Source organism: Hyperolius riggenbachi, chromosome 10 (assembly GCF_040937935.1).
Source record: "Hyperolius riggenbachi isolate aHypRig1 chromosome 10, aHypRig1.pri, whole genome shotgun sequence".
Taxonomy (NCBI): Eukaryota; Metazoa; Chordata; class Amphibia; order Anura; family Hyperoliidae; genus Hyperolius; species Hyperolius riggenbachi.
Window position 1 is genome coordinate 195,639,908 of NC_090655.1, and position 12,635 is coordinate 195,652,542.

General features: G+C 42.4%; 1 protein-coding gene across 1 annotated transcript in view; it reads left to right on the plus strand.

Moving 5' to 3' along the window:
* Positions 1-12,635, plus strand: part of FTSJ3 (FtsJ RNA 2'-O-methyltransferase 3) — a 58,732-nt gene that overhangs the window by 25,018 nt on the left and 21,079 nt on the right. Inside the window, exons 4-11 of the mRNA XM_068255548.1 lie at positions 817-863; positions 1,868-1,947; positions 3,524-3,623; positions 5,941-6,135; positions 9,370-9,485; positions 10,508-10,606; positions 12,006-12,106; positions 12,190-12,276. Coding sequence (XP_068111649.1) covers positions 817-863; positions 1,868-1,947; positions 3,524-3,623; positions 5,941-6,135; positions 9,370-9,485; positions 10,508-10,606; positions 12,006-12,106; positions 12,190-12,276 — 825 coding nt within the window. The remainder of the gene's footprint in view (positions 1-816; positions 864-1,867; positions 1,948-3,523; positions 3,624-5,940; positions 6,136-9,369; positions 9,486-10,507; positions 10,607-12,005; positions 12,107-12,189; positions 12,277-12,635) is intronic.

Consider the following 12,635-nt stretch of genomic DNA (forward strand, 5'->3'; position numbering starts at 1 on the left):
GAACATTAACAATTCAGCAAAGTCCATGTTATCCAGAACTCAGGCAACTGGAAGTCTCAACTAACTGGCATGCCTGAGGGGATAACGGGGACTGTTTTGTTTGTTTTTGTTGGGGGGGGGGTGTTCAGGCCTTAAAACACTCACTGAGCCTCCAACAACGTCTTGAAGCTCCTAGCAGGCTCCTGGTGACTCTCCGTCGCCCGTGCATGGCTCCCTGTGTGTCATGTGACCTGGCATGACTCAGGTGACAAGCCGGAGGATGCTTGAAAGCTGCTAGGAGCCACAGGATGTCGCTTGAGGCTTAGTGAGTATTTAATGTTGGGGGGAGGGGGGAGGTTTGTTCTCATTAGGCTGGTTGCTTAAGCAACTGGCAAGCACATGTATCTGGCATCCAGAGATCCCCACTGGTGCCAGATATTACTACTATTACTACAGAACTTTGCTGCATATGAATTTGTAATTAGGCCTGCCCATAATTCTTATCTCTCCTAGAAATCTTCACATATCAAAAAGCAAAATGTCCAGCATCTCACTGTTGTTAGGTAGACTGCACTGATCCATTCATTACATGGGGAAGGAGAGTGCAGGCCTGTGGGAAAGCCAGAGGCACATTGGTGAGGATGCTTTAGATGCCTTATTAATCTGTATACCCCGATCACCCCACTTATTCCAGCTCATTGCGTGGTTAGAACCAAAGCACAGCAAATATATCCATTTAAAATGGTTTGCTAAACTACTTAAAACGCATTTAACTAATTAAGAGAGATCATTCTTTTTCTGGTAGTGAATTCATTGTCATTTCTTCTTATATTTTAGGCTTCAGGTTGCCTCAAAGTTCATGCCTGTCTCCAGTCTTATCATAGGTAATCTAAACCAACATTCTTTTGCTTGATAAAGTAGTAGCTGATTTAATGTATAAAATGTCTTTGTGTACCTAAGTAGCAGCATTTATACTTACCTGGGGCTTCCTCCAGCCCCATATACTACGTGGGTTGGCTGCATGCTCGCTCGTCCCATCTTGCTCCTGTTGCCGGGAGTGTTCTGTGCCTGCGCAGGTAGTACTGCACAGGAGCAGGACACTCCCAACGATGGGAGCAGTGCGACTGAAGAGACTGGACCCTATTCCCCGGGAAGCTTGGAGAAAAACGGTGCTGCTCGGGAGGATGTTGAGGGAGCCCATAGAGTATATTGGACTTGAGGAAGCCCCACGAAAAATGTGCTGAAACGTTACCCCATCGGCTTATATGCGAGTCAGTGGAGAAGAACAGATGGTGGAGCGGGTTTTGTTACTAGCAGAGGTACTTAAGGATCTTGCTCTAGCAATCCTGCTCTTGCCAGCTGGCTCCCTGCTGTGTCCGTGCCCCACATCCACTGCAACATGGCGTGCAGAGTGCCCTGCTCAAGACTACCTGTGTCCCCTGGCTTGTGGAGTGGAGCGTGATGGCAACGTGTCAGCGGTGCGATGATCGTGGATTCTTCCTGTGTGGCAATCGCTGTGTCTCATATCTGTGATGCCGTCTAAAGACACAGCTGTATCATCCTTGGGGAACATCTGGCTATAGGGATGGGGGGCTGACTTGTACTGGGGGCACATCTAGCTACTGTGGAGGGGACTATACTGGGGAGCAGGCTTATACAAAAGTCAATAACTTGGGTACCTCAGCTTATACGTGGGTCGCCTAATATGCGAGTATATACAGTAAATGCTTCTATTTACATGGTCTCAGGTATGCTTTGAATAAACACAATATGAGTAGCCCGTAGCATCCACCCAGCTAGATCTTTTTGTTTTTTTAATATATTAAAGTTGTTAGAAAAAAAGATTGTGTGTGTATTTTCATACTGGTTTCTTTCTCCTATCCTTCAGGAGTTGATCTTGTGCCGATTAAACCCATTCCCAGCGTTGTGACTCTTCAAGATGACATTACCAGCGAGTCCTGCAGACAGGTGATTAATGTGAATGACAAGCTAGCATAGAGTCATTAGGCCTAATTGACTATCACCCTTGTTTTGTGGCATCATTTTCTAGTACTGAATAACTTAATTCTTAAAGGGAACCTTATGTGACATGATGATATACAGGTAAAACTTGAAAAATTTGAATATCGTGTAAAAGTCCATTTATTTCAGCAATTCAACTTAAAAGGTGAAAAAGCAACTCAGGTGGATGCATAGTAAAAAGTAGCACAAGGCATTTGCAGGGGGAATGTCTGTGAAAAATCTGGTAATAGATTTGCAAAAAACAGACATTAACTCTCCCGTGCAAAAAATATTATACAAGATGTAAACTATAAATCACAATCTAAATACCCCCCCCCCCCCCCCCCCCCATATAAAAAGGCCTCAGAACCCCCGGGAGAAAAATAAACCTGCCGCCACACTGCTACCGCCCTGTGGTGTCTGACTGGGCGTCCCCAGTCAAACCAGAGTCTTGTACATACACACAGTATTGTGATAAAATGCTCTGTTAAGCTGTTATAAAAGAGGGCCGGTTATAGGTACCAAAAATTTTACTTCATATATTGGTTCGCTGCAAATACTTTTATCAATAGAAAACAAAGACTGTGCATAGGCCTGGCAGTCACACAATTGGATCAGGTTTGAGATGACCAGCATTGTGTTCATAGCATCCAACTAAGGTAAGGTAATATAGAGGCAGGCCTCACTGTCCTCCAGATCATAATTACAACATCCGCCTGAAGTTTTTATGCAGGGTGAGATTAAGCTCCATTCTCCACCAGGCCCAATCGCAGCATAAGTGTTAATAGGCTGACATCCAATCAAATTCCATTGAGCATATCTGTATGTTACAAGGTGGAAAGGGGCCCAATCGCAGCCACAGTTCATCAGACTCACATGAATGCTGTTTAAATGGCCGTGTGGCGTCTCCATGCATGCTGTTTAAATGGCTGCGTGGCATCTCTATGCATGCTGTTTTAATGGCCAAGCGGCGTCTCTATGCATGCTTTTTAAATGGCCATGTGGCATGTCTACGTGTGCTGTTTAAATGGCCGCGCGGCGACGCGTACAGACGCCGCACGGCCATTTAAACAGCAAAGCACTCCATCTATCAGTCTGCCCTGATGATGTTGCGGATGCAGCGAACCTAGTCAGCGTTTCCCCCGCCTGCCAAAACCCAACTAACTATGTAACTATGGATCTGAGCCCTGGATTTCTGAAATATACTAAACAAACCTCCATACAGACAGAGGGTTAGGGAGTAGCCCCCTCAACGTAAGTAATGCCTGTCCCCTGTACAAACGTCCACACTATGAACCTCCCTTATGGGGAGGTTTGTTTTATGTATTTTAGTAATTCTATGCGGAGTTGCCTTTTAACATAGTAATACACATGGCAGCTGTAAATGCAGAAGGCTGTCATCACCTCTGAGTTTATATCTGCCACATGGAAAGCAAAGGAAATCATTTAACCATGAGGTGTATCAAAGGCTAAAGAATAACTTCATTCATACGGTGCTATGCTACTTTTTTAATTGTGTTTTTTGCCTTCTTTACCTTCAAAGGCACTGAAGAAGCAGCTTCAGACATGGAAGGCTGATGTTGTGTTGAATGATGGTGCACCAAACGTTGGAGCAAACTGGATCCATGATGCATTCTCACAAGGTTGTATCTTGCATTATGCACACTATAAGGATTACTCAAAAATCTATCTTCTTTTTAATTTCAATTGAAAGGAGAGATAAACAGACAAAGGAGTTGATTCTCTAAATAGTGGTAAAAAGCGCACAGCAATATTACCCTAACTTCCACCTGCAAGTACCACGAGTTTCACAATTGACATGACCTGCGGTACCCGAGAAAAGCGACAGTTGCTATGGTAACGTGCGTTACTGTTCCAATGGTCACACTTGCAGGCGGAAGTTGGGATAATATTGCCATGCGCTATGTGAGTTAGAGGATCAACCCCAAAGAGATAAATTGTGAGTTAAAACCGCTAAGTAGAGTTAATTTGTGACATAAATTAATTTTAATCAGTAAAAAGGTGAAGATTGGAGCAAAATAATAGTAAAAGCTGAGTTGACCAAGTAGTTTTAGACCAGCCCATTTATGACAAATATTGATAACTGGATATATTATCTTTCCAATTCCACAGAAACCTATTGCTCCTCTGTATAGCTTCATACTAGAATGCGCAATATGTGATTTTGTGAACAAGACCATTCCATTTTTTTAGTTACTGAAATGGTACTTGTACTGGTCAGATGGCAAATCTTGTTTCCCTTTTGTTGCTTGAGCTGCTGCACTCAACAAATAGCTCAAAGTCGCTCTCCAGGCTTCCACCCTTTTTCTCCATGACAGTCACATGACCGTGCTGCCAATCCTAAAATCAAAGTGAACTTGACATCCTGCAGCAAGTAATGCATACCAGTGAAAACATTATAGAGCTTTATCTTTGTTCACTAAAATGGGAGTACAATACAATGGAAGAGAGGGAACCATTACAGCCAGGAGCAAACAGCAATTAATATAGCTTGCTTTATACCATCCACACTATACCATCCACACACTACACAGAAGCACAGGGCACTAGACAACTTCAATGCTTCTTTTTGTGTGTGCATGCACGGTTTTGGACACAATCCTAACATGGCCTAGTCTCTCTTTCGTACAACACACCTTGAATTGGATAATCTTTTCTCCATATGGCATTGTCTGCATAGACCACAGCCTTCTTCACAATACTTCTCACATAATACGGTCTGCATTGTTTGCCTCCTCACTCCTGGCTACCGGCCTGCAATGTGATATGATGTGCATGTGATGTCACTCATGCCAGGGAACATGCAAGCAGATAGCCAAGACTTAAAGTGGACCCAAATTAAAAATACAAGATTTCAGAAATAAAATCTATTTCTAAATTATAATAATAAATAGAAGCCTTTTTTCAGCTGCATGATGACAAATATAAAATATTTTACATTTATTGGAGGAACCCCTCCCTTCCTTTCATATTGCCGGGACAAAATCAGGCAAACTGGTGGAGTAGGTGGTGGTGTCCGGCAATGGAGGAATTGCTAATGGCTGCCCCCAGTATAACCCTAGTTATGAAAAGAGAAGGGTGAAAAGCATGAACTAAAATGCTCATAGGCTTGAAGGAATGTTTATTTATCTTTGTATGTGTCAGAGTGGTGCAACGAAATATTTTAATTAAAAAAAATGTTTGGTTTGGGTCCGCTTTAAGGTGGCCACACACCATACAATTTTTTAAATATCTGTTCAATTTAAGAATTGCAAGCAATTTTTCTGACTGTAACATTTCAAAAACCTGACCAATGTACTCCACACGTATGTTAAATTTTTGCCCAATTATGATAAAAATGATTGGAAACTCTGACAAAATTGCTAGGGTGTGTATATTAATAAACTGAGAATCTAACACACACCATACAAACTTTAGTAAGATTGAAGAAAAATATCTGGCATTCCGGATCGATAAAAATAGAAGAAAACGGGAAATCCGATCGGATTTTTCAGTCGAATGAAAAAAAAAAGCTTTCGATTTTTTTCAGGAGATCCGATCGTTTTTATTGAATTGTCGTAAAATTGGATCATTTTATTGTATCGTGTGTGTGGCCAGCTTTTAGGGCCATTTTCCACTGAGAAACACAATTGCACTGCTATGTGATTGCATTACTCTCATTTTTTTTACTACTGTGACACCTCCGCAATTTTCACGGATCCAACAGATGTACGGCCTGTATGTCATTTGAGATGGTAGAAGAAAAAAAACCCACAGAAAAAAAATTAATTGCTGGATTGCACAAAAAAAAATAAAAAATTGCATAGCACCACAGTTGCTATGCGATTTTCTTGTGCTGACATCATATTTCACCATTTTACTCTCTTTTCTTTTATATGTAAACCTATCATATTGTTTTGTAGTGAGCTTTTTCTTGTATTTATTTTTGCCGTACTTCAGTGCATCTATCTCTCCTGGCACTTCGGCTCGCATGTGATTGCTTGGGTAAAGGTGGCTGGTTCATTACAAAGATATTCCGTTCTGCTGATTATCAGTCTCTTCTATGGATCCTCAAAAACTTCTTCAAGAAGGTTACCTCCACAAAGCCCCAGGCTTCTCGAAGTGAGAGTGCTGAGATCTTTGTTGTCTGTCAAGGTGAGTTGAGCAATAATTATACAACTTGTTTGTGTGTTTCTCTGTTTTGTTTCTTTTGTACATACGAAGGTCATCCAGAAGGGAACAGCCGCTTGCATCCATCAGTTAACCTAGTTTCTCCTAGCTCTGCTTCTCAAGTGACTGCAGAACGCCGGTGACTTTTTGTACACCAGCACAGCATTAGCATGACTCCCCCCCCCCAAATCAATTTTTCCTACCTAGATAGTAACAGCCACTTATTTTTATCTGTCACACATAGTATCTTTTTTGTGTAATTTTAACCTGCATCTGTCAGGTTAACCACCTCTCTCTCTGGACTGCTTGTTGTGTGACTGCAGAATGCTGGTAACTGTTTGTTCAGTGTCAACCCATTAGGTTGTTCTACCCATAGGTGAGGAGTGTGATGCTACTACAACTAAGGGATTAAAAACCTTGTAAAAAGATATATGCAATAAATACTTAAATGCAGTTATTATGAGGAGAAATAATAAAAAAATAGTATGTCTACAATAAAACGTTTAAATAACTAATTGAAAACAGCTGTTCCTTTCCAGATGACTCTCATTGTACTTTATCTGTAAACATTCATGCTCTTGAACAAGATTAACCACTTGAGGACTGCAGGGCTAAACCCCCCTAGTGACCAGGCCATTTTTAGCTAAATTGGCCACTGCAGCTTTAAGGCCAAGCTGCAGGGTCGCACAACTCAGCACACAAGTGATCCCCCCCCCCCTTTTCTCCCCACCAACAGAGCTCTCTGTTGGTGGGGTCTAATCGCACCCCCCATGTTTATTTTTTTTAAAATAAATATTATTGTTTGTTTGTTTTTTCTAAAACCCCGTTTCTTTAAATTTATTCCCTCCCTCCCTCCCCACAGCCGACCAATTATGACGATCGGCTGTCATAGGCTTCTGCCTATAAGAGCCGATCGCTCTCTTGTCCCCCATGGGGACAGCCGTGTCACACGGCTGTCCCCAGTGCAGCGCTGCTGCTCATCGCAGCGCTGCACCAAGTAAATAGACGGCGTGATCGCCGTCTAACAGTCTCCCGAGCGGCAATAGCCGCTCGGAGACTGAAGGCGGGGCGGAGCTCCGCCCTCCGAGCATGAGATGCGCGCGCACCATGCGCGCGATCTCATGCTAAACAGAGCCCCAGGACTTTACGCCAATTGGCGTTAGGCGGTCCTGGGGCTGCCGCCGCGGCCACGCCTAGTGGCGTGACGCGGGCGGCAGAAGGTTAACAAGGTATTCTAATGTACACCTTTGATCATATAACTTTGGAAAAGCTAATCGAAGGTGCATTTCTTATACTGTAGTAAAAATACTGGTTCTTCTCTACTGGCTTATGATATTCAGTAAGATATTTGCTGCAAGGAAGATTACCTGTTACGTTACCTCATATGTTTTTCTAGAGAGTGCAGTATTTTAATTGTAACACGGTCTGGTTTGTAGACCTGAAAAAAAGGAATTGCATCTGCATTCATAAATGATGTCAAAATATATTTAAAAATTGTAAAATACATTTTTTTTTGTTTTTTTTTAGTTGTTTTGTGAGTTATCCCTTAATGGGAGCCTGAAGTCCATTTGCGATATGTGTACAGGTAGTCTCAGTTAATGAATGAAATAAGGACTGAAGGTTTGCTATTGAGTTAAATTTGTATGTAGGTCAGAACACTGTCCACAGCCCCCCCCCCCCCCTTTCCACTGTGCCTCATGTGTCCCCCTCTATACCCTGTATCTGCACTGTGACCTCTAGTGTCATTTACTCACCGCTGAAAGTGTCCTATGAAGTGCAACAAGCTCTCTGTTCACTACTGCTTCTCCAGCGTGGAAGTAATGTCATTGCAAAGGGCGTGCCGTTTGTGTTGGCAGGTTGTTTGTAACTTGGAACGTTTGTAACCTGGGAACTGCCTGCACCTCAAAATTAAAAGGCCTAAAATTAGTAAACTACAACCCAATTAAACAAATGAGTTCCAAACATTGTGTGTGCCTATTGCATTGAATGTATGGGAACCTCTAGGATCATCAGAAAATATGAACATATGAACTAGGCAAGTCGCCCGACAGGGATTGGGATTTGATCCCTCAGACAACATTACTGGGCTGGCCATTGTACAAACGTGTTGCTAGCTATACATACTTTTTCAATGCGGGGGGAGGGAGGGGTTGACAAAGAAGTGTTACGGAGTGGGCAGGACGAGTGTAAAGAACAATGTCCTTGGCCAGTGCTCTGCCGAATTGATCCGCCAGGTGGATCGCCCGCCAACCCATCAAGGGGCATCAGAGTCCCTAGGAGTTTGGCAGAGGTGTTTGGTATTAGCCACCTTGGCAAAGTTTAATTTAGTGTGTGACTGTAACTTAAGAGCCCAGGATTTCTAGCAATGAGATATACTTTTTTAGGCTAGATGTGGAACTTAAGAGAGGGCTGGTGCACATCAATAACCACCAGCAGTTTCAGAGCAATTCTAGGCATGTTTAGAGAGATTTTCTAAACATGCCTAGCAGTTTTTGGAGCGTTTTTGTGTAGAAGATTTTATATTTTGTTACAGTAAAGCTGTAACCGAACAGCTTCTGTAAAAAATGCTTTTTAGAGCAGTTTTCCCACTTTCCTATACTTTACATTGAGGCAGAATCGCCTCAGAAATCTCAGAAATGCTGCAGGACCCGACTTTGCGTTTTGGGGGAAAAACGAGCCGCTCTGGTGTGCACCGGCCCATTTAAATACATTAGCCAAGTGGTTTTCTATCCCCAATCGTTTTAAAAAATGCTCAGAACCCCTCTTGGTTTGCACCAGCCCAGAGAATAGTTTCTAAGTGAAGGTTTGTACAGTGTTTAAGGTGAGTCTAGGTCTAGGACACTTTGCTTAGTGCTGGTTGGTTGCTGATGGCACAGCTACCACCAGTAGCGTGAGGGTGAATGATGACATATCCCCACTACTGATTCTGCTGAGGGCAAAAAATGTTGAATTCAAGAGTCAGTTGATGTTTTTTTTCCCCCCATGCATGACTCCCCCCAACTCCCACGTGGGTATCTTTTTATGGATTGATGAGCCATTGGTATACAGTGTACATGCTGGGATTTGGGGGGCTTCTGAGAAAACTTAGAGGATTGTCAACATTTATGAAGCACTTTACATACTGTGCACTGCCGTGTTATTTTCAGTTAAATTAATCAGATTAAATTTGTTTTGTTATTCTTATTTAACGGTTTTCACTTTTTTGCCACACTCCTGCAGGATATTTGGCCCCTGATAAGATTGACAGTCGATTCTTTGATCCTAAATTTGCTTTTAAAAATGTAGACAGTCCTGTGCAAACAGTCTCTCAACTGGTATCCAATAAGAAACCTAAGGTTTGTCTGACTTCATTTCTTTTCCCTCTGTTAGCATGTTGGCAGATTAAAATATTTTAAGTAGATGTCTGAAAAGCAAGGGAAGAAATATTTGACATAAAATGTGGTGCTGTACAGTATATTTACTGTGTTTGTGTATATATGTGTATAGATATATCTACTTGCCTATCTATATTAGGTTACAGAAAATTTGGAATTGCTGATCGCAAATATAGCTATGCTGATGTCCTGCACCAGTAAAAGTGTACAGAAAGGCTGGCACTCAATTCTGGCTGGGGCACTGTGACCTGAGTCTGGAACCCGCAGTGTGCTCCAGCATGTAGACATCCAATTACACTTGTATAAGAAAAAAGCTGTGCACCTACATGAATGGGTCCAGATTTATTCCTTTACTGGGTCACATACAGAGAGTCGTACAATTGGGATTAACAGATGGCCTAACAGCCGGGATTAACCCCGCTTCCTCAGAGACCAAAGGTGGTTATATGGGAGAAAAGCTCCTATGGGAGAAAAGTGCTTTACAAATGTTTTTGGCTGAATGGTGTAATGGTTAAGGGCTCTGCCTCTGACACAGGAGACCAGGGTTCGAATCTCGGCTCTGCCTGTTCAGTAAGCCAGCACCTATTCAGTAGGAGACCTTAGGCAAGTTGAACACTGCTACTGCCTATAGAGTGCATCCTAGTGGCTGCAGCTCTGGCACTTTGAGTCCACCAGGAGAAAAACGCAATATAAATGTTTCTTGTCTTGTATTGTATTATTGTATATCCCATAAGGCCACGTCTCAGAAGCTTGTCCTAAGCTGCAAAATAGTCTGTAGCCAAGAGTTGCTGCTATTGTTTGCCATAGTTAGAAGTAGCTGTATTCGATTGTATTTCAGCATTTGCAAATAGAGATTTGTAGCCGATTCACAGTAACAGTTTTTCATAACCTTTAATATGCTAGATATATCACATGTATATGTATCTAGATATACTAGAAGTGGCCAGCTATTAAATCTATGTTTACTTTTCTTTTCACCTTAGGCTGAAGGATACGAGGAAGGAACACTTTATCAGCGTGCCACTCTGGTTGATTTCCTGAAAGCTCCAAACGCTGTAGACTTTCTTTCCAAGATCAGCGAGGTATGGAGACCAGATAATGTAACCATAAGACTGTTAAAATGCCTTCAGAAGTCTGTGCTTGTCAGTAAATGAATTTGGAGCAAGCATCCAGCCTGTTCCACTAGCCAGGAATTCAGACAAATTAAGAAGGTTGTAAGGGGTACTGGTGAACCCCATGAGGATCATTGATGAAGTCTTTGTGTGAATAAAGATAAGGAGCTCACCTGGACCCTTTTGACGTTTGTTTGTTTTTTCCACCTCACTGTATGGTTGTTCATCTCTGGTCTGTTAAAGGGAACCTAAAGCAAGAGGTATATGGAGGCTGCCATATTTATCTCCTTTTAAACATTACAAGTTGCCTGGCTGTCCTGCTGATCATTTTGGCATCAGTATTGTTTGAATCACACACCAGAAACAAACATGCAGTCAGATTTTTGCCAGAAACATCTGGATATCATACTGGTAAGGCTGTGTTGCCTTTGATGAAGGGTTTGAGCCTTTGACCAGGGTTTGAATCCCAGCTCAAGCCAGTACATAAACCAGTGAGGAGTATTTGGGCAAGACTTCCTAATGATCCTGGTCACCCATGGAGTGCCCCCTAAGTGGCTGCAGCCCAGAAGTACTTTGAGCCCACCAGGAGAAAAGCATGATACAAATGTCCTTTTGTCTTATCTATGGTTCAACATTTTAGAGGCAATTGGCAGGCTGATTACATGCAGGCTGAATGTGGATGAAACAATATGAACAAGTTGCATGGCAAATATCAATCATTCTTGATCTCTCTTCTATTTTTTAACATCTCACTTTGCAATGTATCGATTTATTTTTTCCTCCTTTTTGCTACAGTTACTATTTAATACACAGCTCATTCATTCTTCCCCCTGAATAAATTATGGGGTTTGTGTAGGCCTGCCACCAGTTCAATCTGGCTAAGCTTATTAGCATGTGGGCTACAGTATCAAAGGATGAAGTCATGGTTCGGATGTTATGCTTTGAGTATGAGACTCCTAGGGAATAGACCTAGAGAACATGACTGTAGTGAAAGGGCTGTGAACCTGATTGTTCATTTACTTAAAGTGTACCAGAGATCTGCAAATGTAAAGATTTTTTTACTTACCTGGGGCTCCCTCCAGCCCCATTAACAAGGATGCGGCCCTCCGTTCGTCCTTAATCATCCCGGGTAACTGGCTCAGACAGGTCCAGTCTAGGTCTTCTGCACGTGCACAGTAGACCCAGACTGACACGACCGAGCCAGTTACCAGGGAAGATTGCAGCTAAACAGAGGACGGTGAGGGACACATCCTTGTTAATGGGGCTGGAGGAAGCCACGAGGTGAGTAAAAAATCTTTATATTTGCAGGTCTCTGGTTTACTTTAATAATATAAGACATTTGATTGTATTTACATTGATCTTTACTCAGATTGTGATAGATGACAAAGAACTTGAAAATCATTCGTCCACCACCAACGACATCAAAGAATGCTGCAAAGATATTAAAGTCCTTGGGCGCAAGGAGCTCAGGTACTAATTCGCTTTCCTCCTGATGTATGACTTTTTACTTGTTGGGAACTGTTAAGAACCATGCTCCTTTTTTCCTTCTGCAGGTCTCTGTTGAGCTGGAGGTCTAAGCTGCGTAGATTCGTTGCAAAGAAGCTGAAAGAAAAATCCAATGACTCAGTGGAAGAGATAAAGTGAGTCTAGTTTTAAGTACAATTTCTACTTTTAACATTGAAGCGGACCTAAACTCTTGTACAGTAGACAAGGAAAACAGAGAAATTCACTCTGTGTGTGTTTATGGAGAACAGCCTGTCTAATTCTTCCTTATCTACAAGTAATCAGCAAGTGTAAATCAGGGCTGCAATGTATTTACCTTCTAGAAATACTATGGCATTATCTGTCTAATGCTGGGGATACATGGTTTGTTTTGAACCGTGTATCGAGCCGCACGATAGATTGCAGCGCGTCCTTGCGCGCGGCCGGATCGATTCCCGCTCGTCCCCGCGGGCAGTTCTTTATCTTCTCTTCGTTTCTGACCATTGTCCTGCCCGCG